The sequence below is a fragment of the Carassius auratus genome, chromosome 7 (assembly GCF_003368295.1).
Source record: "Carassius auratus strain Wakin chromosome 7, ASM336829v1, whole genome shotgun sequence".
NCBI lineage: Eukaryota > Metazoa > Chordata > Actinopteri > Cypriniformes > Cyprinidae > Carassius > Carassius auratus.
Genome location: NC_039249.1, coordinates 8,332,110 through 8,354,825, shown reverse-complemented (window position 1 = coordinate 8,354,825; position 22,716 = coordinate 8,332,110). Strand labels below are relative to the sequence as shown.

The window sequence follows — 22,716 nt, the reverse complement described above, 5'->3', positions numbered from 1 at the left end:
ATACACATATAAATTGCACATTCCATGTTTTATTTTATCCATCATATATTTATTTAATATTAATCTATTAAATCCTTCCATTACAATAATTTTGATGCAAAAAATATTTTTTTGATTCAGTGACGTGTTTATTCAGTGCTTTAATTGAGGAGGTCATAACAGGTTGACATTTCTTATCAGTTTTAATCTGTTCTTGTTCATTAGCTTTAAGTCAAAGCTAACTAAGCATGTTTCTGTGGGGTTCAATGCTGTTTAGCAGTTTTAGAAGTGATTTAGGGTTGTAGGGGAAGAGACCCCTGTTATGTAGTCTGGTTACAGCGGTCCTCAAGTCCACAAGACACGCAAACACTTTACCCAGCAGAGAATCAGATTCATGTTCAGTCTGCACCATTCCAGATTGAGTCCTACCAGAATCTGCCTCAGTATTACCAGAGTTCCTGCCAGGAACACACTCTTCTGCCTCCTCGGATTCGTCCGAGCTCCCATAATCAACCAGTCGTTGGACATCATTACCTGCTGACGATCTAGTGCAGGGAACAACATCCAGCATTTCTGAAACAGCAGGAGGAGCCTGAATAGCAGGATCGGTTCTTCTTCCAGCACAATCACAATCTTCAATATGACGACAAGAGCTAGAGAAGGCCGTCTGTTCCTCACGGAGAAGCTTCAGGTAGCGGACGCAGTACTCCAGGAAACACGTCTCAGAGGAGATGAGGAAGTCAAGCAGCACGCTGTGGTCAAAGGAGAGGGAGCGGAGCAGAAGTATGAAATGACAGTGAGGGTTACAACCCCAGACACAAACCCCAGAGTCTGAGCAGCTCAAACTGTGAAGAGAACAAAGGAATATTTGTAATTTACTTACTTTTATGTGTTAAGACATGTTAAGACATATTCTTAACTTATATATTTAATAATAACTAATATATATATATATATATATATATATATATATATATATATATATATATACCAAACACACACACCCACACAGATATATAGATAGAGCCTTTTGAAATTATTCATACCCCTTCATTTTTTCATGTTTTGTTATGATGCTATGTTAAATTGCTTTAAATTACTTTTTTCCCCACAACGTTCTAAACTCCATACACCTTAATGGCAAAGAAAAACACAGGTTTTTAATATCTTTATTACAAATAAACAAAACATTATTTTGGACAGTTGAACTTTAGCTCAGGAACATTCATATTGCTTGTAGATGTTACTACACTTCAAGTGAAGTTAACCTGTGGCAAATTTAATTGAATGATTTTGAACACCTGTCTTAACAGCTGAAAACACATATCAGAGCAAAAACCAATCCCTGAGGTCAAAATAACTACCTATAGAGCTCAGAGACAGGATTGCATCGGGGGAAGAGTTCAGAAAGAATTCTGCTTCATTGAAGGGTCACAGAAGCATGTAGAGTCGGTTACCATTAATGGAAGACGTTTAGAACAATCATCACTCTTCCTAGAGCTGGTGATGGAGAAGGGCTTCGGTTAGTGTGGTGACCAAGAACCTGATGGTAACACTAGTTGAGCTCCATGATCATAAGTGGAGTTAGGAGAATAAATATCACTGCAACACTCCACCAATCTGGGCTTTATGGAGGTGTGGCAAGACTCAATCCTCTCTTCAGTAAAGACACATGAAAACACACTTAGAATTTACATAAAAAAGCAGAATCTGAGAAAAAAGATTATCTGGTCTGATGAACCTCAGTTCCAAGCATCATGTTTGAAGGAAGCCAGCTCTGCTCATCACCTGCAGAGTACCATCCCAAGAGTAAAGTGTGCTGGTAGCAGCCTCATGCTGTGGGGCTGTTTTTCAGCAGCAGGGACTGAGGAACTAGAGTAGAAGAAAAGCTCAATGCACCAAAATATATATTTTTTTTAATCTAGTCCCGGGCATTTAGAAGCTCAGACTGGGCAGAATCTTTACCTTCTATCAGGACAATGACCATAAGCACACACCAAGAGTGACTTATAGATAACTCTGTGAACGTCCTTGAGTGGCCCAGCCAGAACCTAAGCTTGAACCCAGAGAAATGTTTCTGGAGAAACCTGAAATATGCATCTGCCCCCATCACACCTGACAGAGCTTGAGAGGTGAAGAGATGAGGAGCAGGATGGCAGATAATTGCCAAATGCACAAATCTTGATTCATCATACACAAAAATACTTGAGGCTGTAAAAGTGCTTCAGCTAAGAACTGAGTTAAGGATACTTATGCAATTTACATATTTTAGTTGTACTACTTGTGACAGTTTTTGCTTTGTCATTATGGTGTATGGACTGTAGATTGATGTAAAAAAAAAAAAAAAAAAAAAAAAGGCTGCAACATAAAATGTGAAATAAATAAAGGGGTATGAATACTTTGGCAAGGCACTGTATATACAGTGCACAGCATACATGAGTCCACCCCCTCTGAATAAATATAAAAGATTTATTTTCTTAAATATCACTAATATAATTAATGGAAAGATGGCACAATTTAAACATTAAAAACAACAAAATATATCCCAATATTTTCTATAATTTGCCAATTATGTTTAAATGAAAGATTGCAGAAATGAGTAAACCCTAGATTTAATTCAGAAAGTAAAACTGAAAGTGAAAGTGAAGTGACATTCAGCCAAGTATGGTGACCCATACTCAGAATTTGTGCTCTGCATTTAACCCATCCGAAATGCACACACACAGAGCAGTAAACACACACTGTGAGCACACACCCAGAGCAGTGGGCAGCCATTTATGCTGCGGCGCCCGGGGAGCAGTTGGGGGTTCGATGCCTTGCTCAAGGGCACCTAAGTCGTGGTATTGAAGGTGGAGAGAGAACTGTACATGCACTCCCCCCCACCCACAATTCCGTCCGGCCCGAGACTAGAACCCACAACCCTTCGATTGGAAGTCCAACCCTCTAACCATTAGGCCACGTCTAAAAATAAACTCCATCCACTGGTCCCTTAATGCTGTTTTTTTTTTTTTGGTAATCTGTGCAGGGTTGTCTTGCCCTGGCAACCAAAAACACACTCCTTTTGTGACTTTTCGCGACGCTCTCGCTCTGATCAGTGAAATATCTGTGCTGCTCAGCCTCGCTATACGGGAGCGCGCACTCTTCCGGCAGAAGTGCCTTAGGACACATATAAGGAAATTCCGCTCCATCTAACGTCACACAGAGCCATACTCGAAAAAAACTTTCCGAAACTTGTGACAAACCGGAAGGAGTATTTTGGGAACAAAAATACTCCTTCAAACGTACAACTTAATTTTTGAAACTTTGTCCATGTTTAGCATGGGAATCCAACTCTTTTACAGTGTAAAAAACTCAGTATGCATGAAATAGCATTTCACCCCCCCTTTAACTCGGATGACCTTAAATGCTCTGGTCTTTAATGAGGAGTTTTACAGAATCCCCCACAGCTGCTCAACAGCGTTAAGATTGAGTGAAACACGTGTCCACTGAAGGATTTTCACCTTGGGAAAATGAATATATTCATGGTCATGCTGATAAAATGCCCAATAATGCAGGGAATGAGGGGAGGGTATCTTCTGTTTCAAGTTTTTGTTTTACATCACACGGGTGTGTGAATTCATGCCAGCATTGATTAACTCACACCTTTAGCACTCATTCATCTCTATATAAAAGCTTTATTACCACTGAACGTCATTGTGGGTACCAAGCACTTCTAACTGTACTCCTCCCTCTAGTAATACCAGAACATTTTGGATGCTTTTGGATCCGAAATGATTGACTTGGTCTCTTGAGACCAGAGTATGGATCCCCAGAAGTCAATATTTTGTAAATATGGGACCTGGAAGAGGTTAAATGAGTTTATTTTGCTTTGGCTACAGTAACGTACAACAACAATGTATGTCACTTCTACAGGCTCTTTGAGATAGAGTGTCATTCTTTTCACAGCTTTTGCTGGCTCTGAGACACTTGCATGTTATTTCTTCTGCTCTTTTTCTAGCAAAAATTCACTCATCACTAAATGAAAACTTAAAGTGAAGACCTGAGTATTTCAGGAGCCTTATCACAAGTCCATTGTTTTTGAATGTCGGTGCTACGTCTGCTATATTTTTACACTTAAACAATAATTTGGTATTCCTCTTGTACCATTGTCCTATTTTATGCTAAGAAATAAGTCTCCAAGAAGTTCTCTCCCAAGTACTTCCACTACTGCCAGTCTGTGTCTGTGTAAGATTCAGTGGGCTATATAACATGTTTAATTGTCAGGAAATGACTTGCCTTTAAAAGTTTTAGTTCAATATACTTACCTGTTGATCAAAAATAGCCTTAAACCTATACACTTTTATTTATTTAGTATATCTTCTGAGTAAAAAGTAATTGTTAAATTTGTTAAAATTTAGAGGGGGTGTACTCATTTATGCTGTGCACTGTCATATATATATATATATATATATATATATATATATATATATATAAGACACACACAGGTGATTATCAATCAGTTAGAATGTCAAGGAAAAGTTCATTTATTTCATTAATTCAACTCAAATTGTGAAATTCATGTATTAAATTCAGTGCACACAGACTGAAGTAGTCTAAGTATTTTTTACTTTTAATTGTGATGGTTTTGGCTCACATTTAAAACCCACCAATTCTCAATAAACAAATTAGAATATGACATGGCAATCGGCTAATCAACTCAAAACACCTGCCAAGATTTCTGGAGCCTTCAAAATCATTGAAACCCTTCACCAGAGGTGTAAGTCACAAACATTAATTGCAAATAAGCTGGCTGTTCACAGAGTGCTGTATCCAAGCATGTTTACAGAAAGTTGAGTGGAAGGAAAAAGATGCACAACAAACAGAGAGAAACGCAGCCTTTTGAGGATTGAGAGAGCAAAATCGATTCAAGAATTTTAGAGAACTTCACAAGGATTGGGGACAAGGTATCAAGAGGTCACCACACACAGACGTGGCAAGTATTTTGGCTACAGTTGTCGTATTCCTCTTGTTAAGCCACACCTGTACCAGAGACAAAGCGGCTTCTTACCTGGGCTAAGGAGAAGAAGAAAAGGACTGTTGCCATTGGTCCAAAGTCCTTTTTTCAGATGAGAGCAAGATTTGTATTTCACTTGGAAACCAAGGTCATAGAGTCTGGAGAAAGGGTAGAGAAGCTCATAGCCTAAGTTGCTTGAAGTCCAGTGTTAAATTTCCACAGTCTGTGACGATTTGGGGTACAATGTCATCTGCACCCATATACCAAGAAATCTTGGAGCACTTCATGCTTACTTCTGTTGACCAGCTTTTTGAAGATGCTGATTTCATTTTTCAGAAGGATTTGGCAGCAGGCCACACTGCCAAAATCACCAAAGGTTGGTTAAATTACCATGGTGACTGGTCAGCAAACTCACCAGACCTGAACACCATAGGGAATCTTTGGGCTATTGTCAAGAGGAAGATGAGAAACAAGAGACTAAACAATGCAGATGAGCTGAAGGCCATGGTCAAAGAAACCTGGGCTTCCTGTCCACATCAGCAGTGCAACAAACTGATCACCTCCATGCCACGCCAAATTGAAGCAGTAATTAAAGCAAAAAGAGCCCCTACCTAGTATTGAGAACATGTACAGTAAATGAACATACTTTCTAGAAGGCCAACAATTCACAATTTTTTTTTTATTATTGGTCTTATGAAGTATTCTAATTTGTTGAGATAGTGAAGATAGTGAATTGGTGAGTTTTTGTTAAATGTGAGCCAAAACCATCACAATTAAAAGAACCAAAGACTTAAACTACTTCAGTCTGTGTGCATTGAATTTATTTAATATGAGTTTCACAATTTGAGTTGAATTACTGAAATAAATTAACTTTTCCATGACATTCGAATTTATTGAGAAGCACCTATATATTGTTGCTTATTAACATGCATGCTCTCTCTCTTTCTATAAATATATATAAACCTTTAATAATAATTTGTTTTATTTGTTAAGACGGGGACATATTTATTTACTATTAAGAGTTTTTCTTCAATTCACTTCAAATTTTCTGCTTGTTAATAGTTAGTTGGGTAGTTGTTAAGTTTGGATATGGGGTATGATTAAGTGATTTGAGAATATGGTCACACAAAATAAGGCATTAATATGAGCTTTATAAGTACTAATAAACCGCTAGTATTATGTATGTTAATAAGCAACTAGTTAAGAGTGAGAATTGGTTCTTAAACTATAGATAGATACATTATTAGGGTTAGGGTTAATGAACTAAACTAACATGAACAATAAATTACACTGTTAATCTCTATTAATGTTAATGAAAATACGGACTGGAGTAATGATGCTGAAAATTGAGCTTTGAACACAGGAAAAAATTACATTTTAAAATATATTAAAATACAAAACAGTTATTTTAAATTGTTTACTGTTTTTGGTGTATTTCTGATCAAATAAATGCACCCTTGGTGAGCAGAGAAAACTTTTTTTTTCCGACATTTGAGTCTACTTTCAGCAGTGCTAGATATATCTAGATATTAGCACTGGCCTCAGAATTACTAATTTCCGTTGGAAGAAACACATAATTTTGTACAGTTCCATTATAACGGGATGTATAAAAACAATTCCAAACCTTTTCTGATATAAATACAATCCAATCAAAGTCTTGGCTGATTCCATCATGTCGTCATCCTGTTCAGCAAATACTACAGACACCCAGGAGCAGCTGTGAGCGTCTGGAGACACCAGAGTCCCGTGACGCTGGAGGAAGGACATGAGCTCAGTTAAATACCCACAGACGTCAATGTCTCTCTGAGAGCCTGAAAAACACAGGAAAGACACGCATTATGCAGGGATACGTCACCCTCTGCTGGTGAACTTCATTAAATGGCATGTGTTATTAAATATGACAATGATTATGAATATGAATATACTAGCAATTATTAACTAAAAAGGCTGCATCTGAAATTGCATACTTCCCTTAGGTGAAAAACAGTAAATGAGCAGAGTAGTGTTTCTGAAAGCAATGGACGAAAAGTCCTGGGTGACCTACTGTTTCTGGCGAGATTGAAAAGTGTGCACCTGATGGACTCATGAGCCCATTGGAGAAGATTTACGAATTACAGTAAAGAACTTATATATAACTTACTTACAATTTAGTGGTTGCTAATTAATTACTTGTCCAAAAGAAGTTCCTAGTCAGAGTATGCGATTTTGGACATGGCCAAATATTCTTTCAGTCAAGTGATTTCCAAATGCTTTGTGAATCAGATTATCCAAAATCATTCAAAAAATGCAATTCATTTATGTTATGGTGGCACCAGTGTTTTAGTATTATTTAGCATTTTTAGTATTATTTGTATACTTTGATAGCATATATTATAGCTTTTTTTTGTCTTTTCAGTTTTAAATTTTGTCCTTTAAATTTTTCATCATTCTTCTTTTTTTATTTCTATTCAGCTTTTATTAAAAGAAAAAAAATAGTTTTATAATTTTGTATTTAATAAGTATTGTTCACGTATTTCAGTTCCCTAAAGTTTGTTATCTAAAATTAACATTTTATTTTCAGCTTTTTCAAAAATAACAAAACATTTTTTCCTTTCCTTTTTTTTTTTTTTTTTTTACTGTTTTTTGTTTGTTTTTATGTAACAATACAACACAAAATGGCACTGCTCATTCCAGAAATATCACAAATGTAATTGTTTTTTTTTTTATTACACAAATATTAGGCAGTATTATATCTAGACTTGTTTTTTTTTTAATAAAAAGCACATGCTTTTTATTCCTTAAAAATTATAAAGTGGAGAGTTTCGGTCCTTGATTCTGATTGGCTGAGCCACATTCAAAGCTGCTGTAAATGACACTACAAACATTCACCTTTGTTTACTCCGGTGTGTTGCTCGGCAACCACATTGTTCCAACCACAACTGATTCTGAGGAACTACATTGTTTGGTGGATGAATACTGTTTTTATTTATACCATTACACTTTATTTGTTTTATTCTGTGAAACCTTACTACAGTATGTATATCGAATAACCATTTTATAAAAGCAATAAGCCCCGTGAAGCCGTGGTTTAAAGTGAATTTAGACCAGCTTAACCCCATAGCTGTTATAAATTCACCTGTAAATCACATCTTCTTGGGGCGTATTGCTTTAATTTAACTTGCTTTCTATAAAAGCTGTAAGGGTGTTTTAATACCTAGTAACCATTTAGGACACCTTAGCAACTATTTATCAACACTGTGGCATTCACTGAGCAGTCACTACCTTAGCAACCATATAGCATATAAAAAACTCTTTTTCAAACTTTCAGACATCCTTTTAGTAGAGACTTTGTGAAGCCAGCATGTAAATGGTCATGTTCTAGCTGTTAGTAAGATACTGTGAAAACCAGTGAACTCTAGTATGACAGTCACCTTTCCTCGGAGGGGACTGAATGTGTATTTCCAGTGACTTCAGCAGAATCAGGCTCACGGCTCTCAGAATCACATCGTCCTTCTGTGTCCTGCCGAGACTCACTTCACAGTTCCCTCCAAAGAAACTGGCTTTAGCCTTCACAGGGACTTCCTTCAGCCAGCCTGCAGTGACTTCCTGTAGCACTTTATCTGCCATGATCAGCGTGTCCTCTGTCAGGTCGGGATCTTCACGTGATTCACACTGAGCTTCAGCTGAAGCCCAGTCCTCCCCGGCTCTCCGCAGAAGACTTCTCTTCAGAAGAAGCAGCGCTCGTTTCTTCACCAGATACTCCACGTCAGCTCTCACGACATGAAGCAGCGCTCGCGACTCAACGAACATGATTCTCTGAGCTGAAGAACAGACTCCGTATCTGAGCCGGGCAGCACTGAGCACCTCCAGGAGGTCAAAGAACTCACACATGCTTCTGGAGAGACTCAGCGGTTCTCTTTTGTGAGGTTCCTGTGTGTCTGGAGTCAGAAGGTGTGTGTACAAGCAAGCGATGGAGGAATCCAATCCAGAAAGAAGCTTCGTCAAAACATCTGTGGAGAAAAACGAGCAGCTGGGATTAAAAGAAATCCCGTCCTCTGATATGAGAAGCCAAAGATTGGATTTAAATCGTTTTGTGTCTAAAGTAACACAGTATATATTAAACCCAGAGTTATCAGTTCTAAATGAGTATTATATTGCTTCAAAAATAACTACAATATTTTGTAATTCATTTGGTACTGTTGTTTAACTGCCATTCTAATATTAATAAGAAAAAAAATGATATTATTACTATTTTAAAAAATATTGTCAATAATAAAACAATAACTTCCATTATGAAAAATAATGATTTAATATATAATCATTGTTATCAATAACAATAATAATGTCACCTTATTGCCATTATTCTTTCATGTTGAAGAGTACCATTTTATTATTATCATCATTATTCAATTGATAATGTCCTACATGGAAAACATGGGTTTAAGGTGACATAATAATGATAATAATAATTTAAACTCATTATTTTTGGACGTTGAACAGTTTTATTATTATAAAAATGATAATGTCCAACATAAAAAAATGGGTTTAAGGTAACTTAATTATTTGAGAATAAGGTGATTTAATAAAAAATAATGACCCAGCTTTTCTCAAACCATTCTATTTTTATGTTGGAAGTTATTATTTTACTATTATAAGTCATCAAATGTTTGGTAAACACGTTATTCTGACTATATACACAGATATAACCAGATTTAACCTAGCAGCTAATCACCATTTCTTGTTTTTGGGAAGTCGTGGCCTAGTGGTTAGAGAGTTTGACTCCTAACCCTAGGGTTGTGGGTTTGAGTCTCGGGCCAGCAATATCACAACTGAGGTGCCCTTCAGCAAGGCCACAGCATAAATGGCTGCCCACTGCTCCGGGTGTGTGTTCACAGTGTGTGTGTGTGTGTGTGTACACTGCTGTGTGTGTGTGCATTTTGGATGAGTTAAATGCAGAGCACGAATTCTGAGTATGGGTCACTATACTTGGCTGAATGTCACGTCACTTCAACAGTTAATTTTTATAAGTAATTCCAAGCTGATTTAGGTTCAGATGTAAGTGAAGAGTTGTTTACATTGTTATTACTCCACCTCTTTTCCACCAGTTTTACATTTTCAGTCAATTATGAACATTTTCTCCTGAGGTCCTGCCTCTCTCTCCACCTCAGATTAAACCTTGCATAAATTTCTACTTGAATCCAATCCAGATAAGCATAATAAAGCAAGTGTCTGTGTGTGAAGACTCTTCAGTACCTCTCTGATTGGGGCCCGTGTCTCCTCTCAGCACTGCTTTAATCACAGCGGTCAGGGACCACAGACAGGAGTCCAGTTCACCGCTGGACACTGATTTCTCAAACACTTCAGCACACGCGTGTCTCCACATCCAGCTGCTGCCTCCCTGAAATCAACAATCAGCTTAGCTTCAGTGGGCGACCGGTCTCGGACTGCAGGGTGATATGGCTGCCGATGCTGGAAGTTATCTTAATATGAAGCCCCATTACTCACAGAGATGCGAATGTCATTGATGATATAGACTGACATGCACTTTCCAGATAAATGAGACACCAGCTTGTCTCCAGATCTGAGGAGAGAGACCTGCATCAAGACATCACACCAGTCAAAACATATTCCACTGACAAATATGAATATATAAATCAAATAACAAAAAATGAACATTACATTAGCTAAATATTTTTTAATAATTTCATTTAAATATTTTACTTTTTTGTGCAATGTGTATGTATATATGTCAATTTTTTTTGTTTTTAATTAATACTTTGATGAAGATAGATCCAAAGATAATCATTTATTTTAACATTATACACTACCATTCAAAAGCTTGGACTCAGTATATTTAAATAATTATATATTTATTATGAAATTAGTACTTTTTAGATAGCAAGGGTGCATTAATTTGATCAAAAAATGATGACGATGACATTTATAATTTAAAAAAATATATTTCTATTTCAGATAAAAGCTGTTCTTCTGAAATGTCTATTCATCAAAGAACCCCCCCCCCACCACCCAAAAAAAACCAAATAATAATAATAATAATAATAATAATATATTTTGCTGTTTTCAACATAATAATAATAAATGTTTCTTGAGCAGCAAATCAATATATCAAAATGATTTCTGAAGGATCATGTGTCACTGAAGACATCTGAATGATGCAGAAAATTCAGCTTTGATCACAAAAATAAATTACCTTTTAAAATATATTCAAATCTTGCTGTCCAAAAACTGTTCCAAAAACTTTTGGCTGGCATTGATATGAATAACTTTTATATAAATACATTAAAAATATATATTTAAATCAGCATAAATTTAAAGTAGCATGGATATATATTTATATACTGATTTATAAATAAAATGATATAGATATAAATAATATATAAAATTAAAGAAAAAGATGGTATATTTCTAAATAAATATAACATTGATGTAATGAGAATTTAGTGGAAGAAATGTGCTTTCAATATTTTATTGATCAAAATATAATATAATTGGATTTTACCTACCAGTTTTCCCATCAGATGCATTTCTCCAAACAGCCGTCTCATCACATCTTCATAGTACTTTGTGGCATCTTGTGGCAGACTCTGTGCCGTCAGTCTGCTAATGATGCTCTCAGTAAGAGTGAGACACAAGCACATGAGGTCTGTGTGTGTGACGGACGGCGCTTGACTCATAAAACATGATGAGACTCTCCTGGCCAGCTCTTCACTGCTCACGCTGGGAGCAGATCCTGCACGTAACAGCCCAAAAACAGCTTGGAGATCCAATCCTGAGGCATCCATGATGAGACTCTGTGAAAATAAAAGGCCAGACACAACTCAACATCAGCAAACCTGATTATGGTCAATGATTGACAGGCAGGGATTGTTTCTGATTGGCTGAACAAGGGAAGATGATTTCCTGACTCTCTTTTTTAGGAGCCTCCAAAGAAATGATATGCCTGCTATTCAAAATTTTGACTATGTATTTCTGTAAGTCATGCCAAATTCAGTTTGTCTTAAACACATACCCTGTAATCTGTCCTGAATGTGTTTACTTTAAATAAGCAGCCGTTTGTTATTATGGTTATATATTGAATAAAAACACGAACGAATAAAATCACAATACAACACCAAACACACACAATTACTGGTATAAAGTACTTATTAAGGACATTTCGAGCTTTTCCACAGAAATAAAACAAGTTATTATTAAAATACTTGATGACAGTATCTTGGTTGCTTACACGATGCATTTTCAATTTTCTCGGTATCCTTTATAATTTCTACTTAAAGGCACTGAATCGGTCTCTGCAATTTATATACTTGACGAAAGGTTTTAAATAGAAAAATAACCTCATATTCAGAGAGCCGCGAAGTTTGACTAGAGATGTGTAGAATAGTGGTTGTATCCAGTGACTTACCGTGATCTATAGAAAGATGCTTCCGGTTAAATCATACACTCGTACTGTAATTAATAGCATTTATTACTACTCATTTAAAACCTGGCATCTTTTCTTCAGCTGTGATATAAAATCCGCTCCGCTACAAGAATCAAACGCCTCCATATAAACCACATGGCGTGCTGTTTGCCATTATACAGCCACAATTGTCGCAAAACCCTGACATCCGGCGATTTGTTTCGCAGCAGCATGATGTAGGCATGACGTATTTGACAGCTGGAATCTGATTGGCTGTTGCGGTTTGAAGCCTTGGAGATGATGTTCATGGCTACCTGACTGTATTTGTACTCTGTATGTATATTATGTATATATTATTTCACGGTCTATCGAGTCTTTATTGTGTTAATGAGCAGATATCGTTAATTGTATCCTCTAGCCGCAGGTTAAGAGACTTTGAGTAACTTTAAAAGCAGCGTTGTTGTGAAAATGGTCAGTAACCGCTGGCTAAATGCTAACTATGCTAATACAGTAACAGTACATGTCAGTCACAGAGTTTGTCAAATTCTCTTTCAGTTTAATGTTTAGTGTCAGAATTATCGTATCGAAACTTCAGCGGTATTAAATTAAATCACGCCAGTCTCTAAAAAGAGCCGCTTTAGTGTCTGTTTGAGGCTGATTTTAGCAGCCACAGCTGGTTTAGCACAGCAGCTAACAGATTCATTGTTCTCAGTGCAGCAGCTACAAACATGATTATTCTCCTATTATTTAACCTATTTGAGGTGATAAAATGGTTAAACTTCATTTGCTGGTATATACCACGTATGTTTGCGAACATTTGCATTGATATAAGTTAATAAAGGTGTTTAAATGCTCCGTTTTTCAGAGGCTGAAAGACAATAACACAGTGAACTGATAGGTGACAGTTAATATTTCCTCCTAAACAGAGAGATAATCAATGCAACGTGACAGATAAGTGTGTAAATAAGACTTCATCAGACAGGTGTGGCTAAAAGAAGATTATGCACGTAAACATGCATATTGTATCCATATAAATGCATATATTAAATCGTGTGTATACATTCTTTAATAATGAATATGTGTATAGTGATACTCATGAATGATTATATTTCTATATTACTCTGCATGTCTAGAATGGAGATCTGAAGTGGATGTGAATATGGATGCAGAACGCAAAGGCTGTTTCAAAACTACAAGACATTAATGAATGGTAATTTTGGCTCATAGCTGAACTTTCTAATTATCTGTAGGCCATGTATATATATATATATATGTGTGTGTGTGTGTGTAATTTCTGTTATTTTGTAGTATATTAAAATGTGCTGTCTAAGCTTGTTTATGGTTGGTTTGAGGGTTTTGGCTTCATTACTTTGCATGCAAAAATATATTATTATTATTTTAACAGTGATGTGTGCATTTATTTACTTTCACACAGTTTTGATCCTATATTAATGTTACGTATTTGTTTTTATATTTGTATCTATCATGTTCTCCTGTTAAAAATCTAAAGAAAAAATCTGCAACAAAGAAATTTTTAAATATAGTATTTATAATAGTAGCTATTACAATATATTGTTTATAAGATTTGAAAAACATTGACATTCTTGTAACAAGTGATATTTGGTAATTGTTGTGTTAAAATATATATATATTTTTCTCTTTATCTCTATAATGAAGTGATGTATAGAGATAAGTACTGTCAAGCAATTAATAACATCCAAATTAAAAGTAAACAAAACTTCATTATAGAGATAAAAAGAAAAACAAATGCATATACGTAGTATACACATATATTAGGTAAGCAAAAACTTTTATTTTGGATGCGATTAATTGCGATCAATCATTTGAGAGCACTAGTAGAGCTCAAATTAATGAGCTGTAGATATTATAATCCAGATTGTTTTCCCTGAAATATGTAAACATTGTGACTATATCAGACGGACATGTTAATGTCTGACTCATTGTTTATTTGTCTTCCTATTTATTTGATTAGTGTCATATGATGTTTGGCGGGAAAAAAATATTTTTATAAGTTCACTTGAGTATGTTTGTCTGCAGGGACACAGGAGCGTCTGAGCGCCGTACTGCGAGATGTGACAGGATGCTGAACCATCACTGTAGAAGGAACCCAGAGTTACAGGAGGAGCTGCAGATCCAAGCGGCAGTGGCGGCCGGCGATGTCTACACCGTCCGCAAGATGCTGGAGCAGGGCTACTCGCCCAAGATCAGGGACGCCAACGGCTGGACACTGCTGCACTTCTCTGCGGCGAAGGGGAAGGAGCGATGTGTGCGCGTGTTCCTCGAACACGGAGGTAAAGACTATTTTAGGACAGTGGCGGGATGTGCAGAAGTGATTTAAAGTGTCAGTTGGTAAGAAAACCAAAAATGATCAGCTTAGTTTGATGTTTACTAAAAACTGTGGTTGATTTGTTCAAAGTGGCACTAAAAATGCACAAAATGTACGAGCTTCTTATTTCAACACAACAAGAGCAAATGGTAATTTAAATTTCCAAGGTCCAGAAGTGACAAAAAAATCATGAAAAAGTTCTGTTTTGTGTGTATTAATCACTGTTTAATTGTAAAAGTGACCCCTCTCCACATTTCATGTACTTTATTCTCTGTGATAACCAGCGTTGGGTTCATGGTTATGTGTAGTAATGCATGCTAGACGTTAGAGGGCGCTATGGAACAGGACTGTTTTTTGTCTGAACATCTGCAGCTAGAATGATCCACAATCAAGTGTTCAGTCATCTGTACTGATTGAGATTCAGAGAAAATTACGAAGCCTGTCATCAGAGAAAATCATTACCAAGTTAAAGTCCTTTGATTAAAATATAGTAATGTTATGCAAATTATCCAAATGTTTGGATCGTGTGTTTGGTTTAGTGTGCTAGTAATATTTCTAATATAATAATTATAGCAAGCCTAATGAATGTAATTTTTACAAACTTTTCTTGTTTCTTGCCTGATGTTCTCGGTTGTCAAGTCACCATTGTTTATATAGCACTTTATAAAATACATATTGTTTCAAAGCATCTTCACAGAAATGAGCAGGAAAATAACAGACTCAGAAATTCAGTTTAAATAGGCGTTCAGTTGAATTAGTTCAGATTTGTCATGTGTTTGTCTCCAGCAGATCCCACAGTGAAGGATTTCATCATGCTAGTTACTTGATAATCATGCTAGAAACATGCTAATCATGCTAGTACCTTGCTAATAATAATAGTAATGTGCTAATCATGCTAGTAACTTGATAATCATGTTAATAACATGCTAGTAACTTGATAATAATGCTAGAATTATTAACTTGTTATTCATGACAGAAACATGCTAGCAACATGCTAATAACTTGTTAGTCATGCTAGAAACATACTAGCAACATACTAACCATACTATAAACATATTAGTAACTTGATTATTACATTAACAACAGGCTAATCATACTAGGAACATGCAAGTAAAATGCTTAAATGCTTTAAGTAAAACTACATGCTAATCACACTGGCAACTCATAAGTAATGTTAATCAGGGTTAAAAAATGCTATCAGCATGGTAATCAGAAACATGCAGTCAACAACTAAAGTATCGAAACTTTCAGACTTCAAGCTTTGACAACTGCTTTAATCTTTTAGGCCTGGCTTGCTCAAGCCAACTTAAATCTTTGTTTTATGTAGTTTAGATTTGTCGTGTGTGTCTCTTTAGCGGATCCCACAGTGAAGGATTTCAACATGCTAGCAACATGCTAATCATTTGCTTATATTAACACAACGTGCTATTGACTTGCTAATCATTCTAGAAACTTTCTAGAAACATGCTAGCAACATGCTAGTTACTTGCTAATCACATTAACAACATGCTAATCATACTAGGAACATGCTAGCGACGTTAACTACATGTTAATCATGCTAGTAACACTTTTGTAATATCAATCATGCTAAAAACATGATCAAATACTGAACAAAATTTTCAGTTTAAGCTTTGTCTACCTAAAGTTTGTCTTGACAGACTTTTTTTTATCTAGTTCATATTTGTCATGTTTATCTCTTCAGCAGATCCTACAGCGAAGGATTTCATCATGCTAGCATCATTACTTGTTAATCATGCTAACAACATGCTAGTTACTTGCTAATCATGCTAGAAATTTGCTAGAAACATGCTGGGAATGCTAATCATACTAGGAACATGTTAACAAAATGTTAACTTCATGCCAATTATGCTAGCGACATGCAAACTACATGCTAATCATGCTAGCAACACATTAATAATATATCAATCATCCTAAAAACATGCTATCAACTTGCTTAAAATGTCATCAACACCTGAACAAAATTTTCAAAGTTTAAGTTTTGTCTACCTAAAGTTTGTCTTGATGAACTTTTTTGTTCAGATTTTTGTCGTGTTTGTCTCTCCAGCGGATCCCACAGTGAAGGATTTCATCGGAGGCTTCACCGCTCTGCATTACGCCGCCATGCACGGCCGCGCCCGCATCGCCCGCCTCATGCTGGAGTCTGAGTATCGCAGCGACATCATCAACGCCAAGAGCAACGATGGCTGGACGCCTCTGCATGTTGCGGCCCACTATGGCCGTGACTCCTTCGTGCGTCTCCTCTTGGAGTTCAAAGCCGAGGTGGACCCGCTCAGCGACAAAGGCACCACGCCGCTTCAGCTGGCCATCATCCGCGAGCGCTCCAGCTGTGTCCGCATCCTGCTCGACCACAGCGCCAACATAGACATTCAGAACGGCTTCTTGCTGCGTTACGCCGTCATTAAGGGCAACCACTCATACTGCCGCATGTTCCTGCAGCGCGGAGCAGACACTAACCTGGGCCGGCTGGAGGACGGACAGACACCGCTGCACCTGTCGGCCCTCAGAGACGATGTGCTGTGCGCGCAGATGCTGTACATTTACGGAGCCGATACGAACACAAGGAACTACGAGGGCCAGACGCCCGTGGCTGTTTCCGTCAGCATGTCTGGCATCAGTCGGCCCTGTCTGGACTTCCTGCAGGAGGTCACAAGTATGTTCACCTTCTCTTTAATGCTTATTTATAACCCTGGACCACAAAACCAATCATAATAAGTCAGTTTTTTTAAATTGAGATTTATACATATGAAAGCTGAATAAATAAGCTTTTCATTGATGTATGCCTTGAACAATATTTGGCAGAGATCTTTTCGAAAATCTGGAATCTGAGGTTGCAGAAAAAATCTAAATATTGAGGAAATCACCTTTAAAGTTGTCCAAATGAAGTTCTTAGCAATAGGGGTGCTCCGATCACGATCGGCCGATCGTTATGCGCATCTCGTCAGTAAAGCCGGTTTTCTAATCAGCGGTTAATTCCATCAGGTGTGTGATTTTACATAGAGCAGCTGTTACTACACAGAGCCGTTGTTAACAAATCCACTTCATTTTCAGCGTTTTTTGGCGCATCTTCTCAGTTAACAACGGCTCTGTGTAGTAACAGCTGCTCTATGTAAAATCACACACCTGATGGAATTAACCGCTGATTACAAAACCGGCTTTACTGACGAGATGCGCATTAACGATCGGCCGATCGTGATCGGAGCACCCCTACTTAGCAATGCATATTACTAATCAAAAATTAAGGTTTTATTAATATTTATGGTAGTAAATTTACAAAATGTCTTCATGGAACATTATTTTCTGAATGATTTTTTATGTTTTTTAAAGGAGTTTCTTCTGCTCATCAAAGCTGGATTTATTTGATCCAAAATACAGGAATAAAATTAATATTATTAAGATGTAAAAAAAGTTTTTCTATTTTGATATACATTCAAATGTAATTTATTGCTGTGATCAATTTAATATGCTGATTTATTATCAGTGCTGGAAACTGTTGTGCTGCTTCATATTTATTTGGAAAAAGTTAAAAAGATAAAAAGTTAAAAAGAGTGCACATTCTAATACGCTCATTCCAGTTTAATATTAGAGCTATACATTAGAAAAGAGCTTCAATCAAGTAAAACCCGAAGCATTAAAACTCCAAGGGTTTATAAGGAGAGTATCATCAAAGGAGCTCATATTCCCTCTTTTCTCCTTAAAAATGTCAAATCTCACGGAGAGCAGTAGCCGTTCTGTCAATCTGTAAGTTGAGCAATGGCCGAGTGAACGGCATTATGATCTCTATCCCCCACGCAGAACAATCGGCCGTCAGAGAAAGCCAGCCGTGTTACCTGAAGCACTAATGAGCAAGTACGCAACAATGGCCACATTCCTGCGCTTCGCTTCAACTTTGATATCACCATATCAAAGCCACCTCTCGCAGTCATTTACTCACTGTCAGCTCATTCAGAGAGATCTCATTTCACCCTGATTATTTAATAAAAAAGCACTTCGGTGGCTGTATTTACATCGAGGACTCTTTGAGAGCATGACTTCATGTCGGTGCGCTGCGTGAGAATACGTGTTGATTTCATTTCTGTCTCTCTGCCGTCACCTATAGTTGAGAGCTTTTGCTAAGGCATGGAGACTGACAGAAGACAGGGGCTGCAGATGGCCGTCTCCAGCTCTTTGTAGTGGTTTTTCCAGCTGGCTTCATTTGTGTGCGCACAGCCTGTGCCATATTGTGTTGGGACGGGAAAACGGGCCCATTAAAACTGATAAACTCTGTGCACTGGGTTCCTGGAACTCTTTTAGTACGACAAAAGGACAAAAACGTTGTGTTTGTGTGCACTTTTTCTTCCTCCCCTGATGTCCACTTATGAAGTTTTTTTGTGCCAGAAACAATCATTTTTCATGGCCATTTTTTTTCTCTCTCTCTCTAACCCGTTGAATAAGATGTTTTTTGTTGTTGTACCTATGCAGGTAGTTTTTAATTAGATTTTTGATTGCAAAAATTTTTTCCCCCTTTTTAGTGCTTCTCAATTCCCCTATCATCGACTTATGTTGCTAAAGTTTTTGTTTTTTTGTGCCTGCCATAAATTCATTTTCCATGCTTCTACCTGAAGTTACACTTTTTGTGACAGGTTTATACATTTATTATATATACTGCACAAAAAAAAAAAAATTCTTACAATGTTGGTTAAGTTTTTCTTTTTTTCTTTTCAAAAACAGCCTTTTTTTCTCTCTCTTTCTGACCCTTTGAATTAAACGTCTGTAAGATGTCTGCAATATAGTAAGCAATGTAGTTTAATCTACTCAGGCTCTCTGTAATTTATTATATTACATTTATATCAGAATCAGAAAGCGCTTTATTGCCAAGTACGCTTGCGCATATAAGGAATTTTTTTTTAGTGACATAAGCTTGCAGTACACAGAGACAACAATATATATATATAATTAGTTTTATTTATGAAGTACTTTTGTCAAACCCAAAGCAGCACAATAATACAAAGAATTGTATAATGAAACAATGGAAACTCAGTACAGTAATACAAATATTAATTGATAATCAGCAACATCAATGAGCAGATTTAAACAAATAAATACAATAAAAAAGTAGAGCCTATAGAGACCTCTTAAAACGAGCCAACATTGAGGAATTTTTAATTTCTGTAAAGATGTGGAGCTAAAAGAGAAAATTCTACTAATTCTGTAGTCTTTAAATTTAGAGTCTTTCATGTATATCTGCTAAGTTTAATTCTTAAGGCGTCCATTTCTGTCTGCTTCTGCAAACACTGTATTAAGTTCATTTATTCAGACGCAAATGTTGCACCTTAATAATACAATAAAGGTTTCTATTTTAAGTTTCTATTATAAGTTTTAGACTGTTGGGTACACATCTTTTGTGTTCTTTTCTCAGTTCTTAGATTGAAATAGTTGTGTTGAGACAGGAATCCAGTCAGATTTGATAGACTCTGGTTTAACCTGCGACTTGTTGTGTTTCAGGGCAGCCCAGGACTTTGCAGGATCTGTGCAGGATAAAGATACGGCAGTGCATCGGTCTGCAGAGCCTGAAGTTTCTGGAAGATCTGCCCATTGCCAAGGTCATGAAGGACTACCTAAAACACAAGTTCGACAGCGTTTGACAGCAACCGATCAACTGGTTTCTGTAGGTTCCCTTAAGACTCTATGCAAACTCTCTTTTGACTTCGACTCGACCTCTGGGAGCAGGTGCAGCGTTTTGTACAAGAGCAGTGAAATAACGACACTGTAATGGCCACGTTTATTAGTTCACTGAAGGTGTCGTGGTGAAATTCCTGACCCATGAGGGAAGAAAAATGCTGACGTTTGATATTTGTACCAAATATCTTTTTTTGCTCTTAAATCAACAAGGCCTTTGTAAGTATTAGACTTTTTTTTTCTATCGGCTACATTCTCAGACAAGGAAAAGATAAAAGCTAAGCTATCCAGAGAAATTGCCAAATATTCAGGTCACCCTCATAAAAAAAAAATGGATGTGCTATTGTCATTTTTGCTGTGAAGAAATCATTTTCAAACACAGCTTTTTTTTGGTACAATAAGTTAATAGAAACCAATTTTTTGCATTTAAAAACAAATTGTACCAAAAAAAAAAGAAAGAAAACCAACAGGCTCTCAGTTTGTCTCTGCAAACATTCTTCATATTTTTTTTCTTCTGAGAATTTTAATTTAATTGATTTATTTTTTATGATTATTTTTATATACGATTTTTCTTTACAAATCGTTGGAGATTCAGTATCAGAGGTGCTTGGCTTTAGTTTGCATTAAGTCTTTGTCACGACTAAAGGACTACATAGGTGAACTTGTATTCGGTGCGTAGAACATTAACAAACTTTATGTAAATATTTGTGTCATATGTACAGCAGATATTTTTACACTATTTAAGCCACATGCTTGTGTTATGGAAGTGTTTTGTTGAGTGGTTCTGTGTTTTTTGTGTGACCTGTCAAGGGCTTTGATGTAGGAGCGTCCGGATCTGTAATTAAATGGAATATTAGTGATGCTTAATTGGACTTGGCCATCATTTTCTTCTTATAATGCACATAAAAAATCTCTTACATTTTTGCAATCGGTAATTTAATGCTCTCGTGATTTTTGTTTTTTTAATATATAATGATTTGAAATGCACTTAATTGTTTTGGGGGGGTTGTCTACACAATATAAGCATTAGTCAAAGGTCTGGATAGCATTACAGTAGTTCAGATCATTTGGCACTACTTCAAGCAACGTTTTAGTCCGAATGCTCGCAGCTTTATTTTTGATCTTTCCCCTTAATAAAATCTCAATCAAGGTGAGAGCGTTTGGTGGGAGAGACTCTCACAAAGAGGTTGGAACACTAGCTGCCTTTCCTTGAGTCCGTGACGCAGTACAGCGACAGCATTTCACCACATCATGAACACACTTCAAGTGCATTAACGTGACCTGCCACAGCATTGAAATGATTTCTTTTTTGAGTTCCGGGACTGAAAGCATCTCTGGATGACTGCTTGCTACCGTAATGTATTCTGAAGCAGGCGTGGAGGACTGATTTGAGAGCCAGGGAATGTGATATGGGATTTGTCTTCCACAGCTTCAACTACTGAATGTATATAATCTGCTGTTTCACATGAACGCGTGTGAATAAATGGATCTCATAATGTCCCCATTTGTTATTTTTTCTAAGTCTTTTTGCTGTACTTTTGAAGCAGTACCAGTGCCGTGCTCATTGATTTGCATCCATTTTTCTAGAGTGTGATGAATTTCTAATAAAATGTCTGAGAAATATGCTGATTTTGCTGAATTCATTGCTCATTTAGTAAATGCACTGTCTTTTAGGTTTTGCTGTCATTGCCGTCTTTAATTTGAACTCCAGTACAGTCAGCCTTAAAAACACTTTAATAATCACTGGTGGGTTTAAGTTCATTTTTACAGGAATTTTTCAGGTAAGATGACCTTATTTATCTTTTTTAAATGTTTTTAATCTTTAAGCAAATGTCTTGTTCTTGTTTCTTTTTCAGCTGACGTCACAAATGCTTCTTACACCTTTGGCCTCTTCATCCATCTGCCTCCATTTGGTATCTTGGTATGCCACTTTTAATGATCCAAAATCTTTTGTTTATCCTGTTTCACTCAAAAAATAAAAGAGTTGAAAATAACATTTCACTTTATCTTTAAGCATATATATATATATATTTCTTCTCAAGCAAACACAAAGGAAGCTGCACTGATAGTAAGGTGTGGGAAGCCTGTGTTATGCATGGCTTCAGGTTTTCCCGTGGTCTCAGGCTCATATCTCACTGTTTTGCCTTCCAAACCAAAGCTCTGGCGTCGCTTGAGAGGAAAGCTCATCCCATGCCGTGTTATCTCCGTCCGGCTACAGGCACCTTCAATGACAACGCCTGGCAGCGGATAGCAGCTTCTTCCAGAGATCTCAGTGTATTGTTTGCTCGAGAACGGCTGGTGTTTTGTTGGAAGGCGATCTCT

General features: G+C 36.7%; 2 protein-coding genes across 2 annotated transcripts; one reads left to right on the top strand and one right to left on the bottom strand.

The window, feature by feature from the left end:
• Positions 1-29: 29 nt before the first annotated feature.
• Positions 30-12,565, bottom strand: lins1 (lines homolog 1). Its single transcript, XM_026267020.1, has 7 exons — positions 12,375-12,565; positions 11,476-11,763; positions 10,457-10,546; positions 10,205-10,349; positions 8,383-8,961; positions 6,597-6,783; positions 30-824 (listed from the first exon to the last, which is right to left on the bottom strand). Exons 2-7 carry the CDS (start codon positions 11,752-11,754, stop codon positions 218-220), a joined length of 1,887 nt encoding a protein of 628 aa, XP_026122805.1. The 5' UTR covers positions 11,755-11,763; positions 12,375-12,565; the 3' UTR covers positions 30-217.
• Positions 12,566-12,586: 21 nt separating this feature from the next.
• Positions 12,587-21,722, top strand: LOC113105752 (ankyrin repeat and SOCS box protein 7-like). The gene is made up of 5 exons (XM_026267021.1): positions 12,587-12,704; positions 13,505-13,581; positions 14,430-14,683; positions 16,784-17,389; positions 20,221-21,722. Exons 2-5 carry the CDS (start codon positions 13,535-13,537, stop codon positions 20,358-20,360), a joined length of 1,047 nt encoding a protein of 348 aa, XP_026122806.1. The 5' UTR covers positions 12,587-12,704; positions 13,505-13,534; the 3' UTR covers positions 20,361-21,722.
• Positions 21,723-22,716: the final 994 nt, after the last annotated feature.

Bases quoted from the DNA above. Each gene is read 5' to 3' on its own strand.
- lins1 (XM_026267020.1), bottom strand. From the start codon at position 11,754: ATGGATGCCTCAGGATTGGATCTCCAAGCTGTTTTTGGGCTGTTACGT. The intron at 10,547-11,475 runs GTAGGTAAAATC...GTCTTGATGCAG, and splicing joins TGCATCTGATGGGAAAACTG to GTCTCTCTCCTCAGATCTGG. The intron at 10,350-10,456 runs GTGAGTAATGGG...TGTTGATTTCAG, and splicing joins TCAATGACATTCGCATCTCT to GGAGGCAGCAGCTGGATGTG.
- LOC113105752 (XM_026267021.1), top strand. From the start codon at position 13,535: ATGCAGAACGCAAAGGCTGTTTCAAAACTACAAGACATTAATGAATG. The intron at 13,582-14,429 runs GTAATTTTGGCT...GTTTGTCTGCAG, and splicing joins CTACAAGACATTAATGAATG to GGACACAGGAGCGTCTGAGC. The intron at 14,684-16,783 runs GTAAAGACTATT...TTGTCTCTCCAG, and splicing joins CGTGTTCCTCGAACACGGAG to CGGATCCCACAGTGAAGGAT.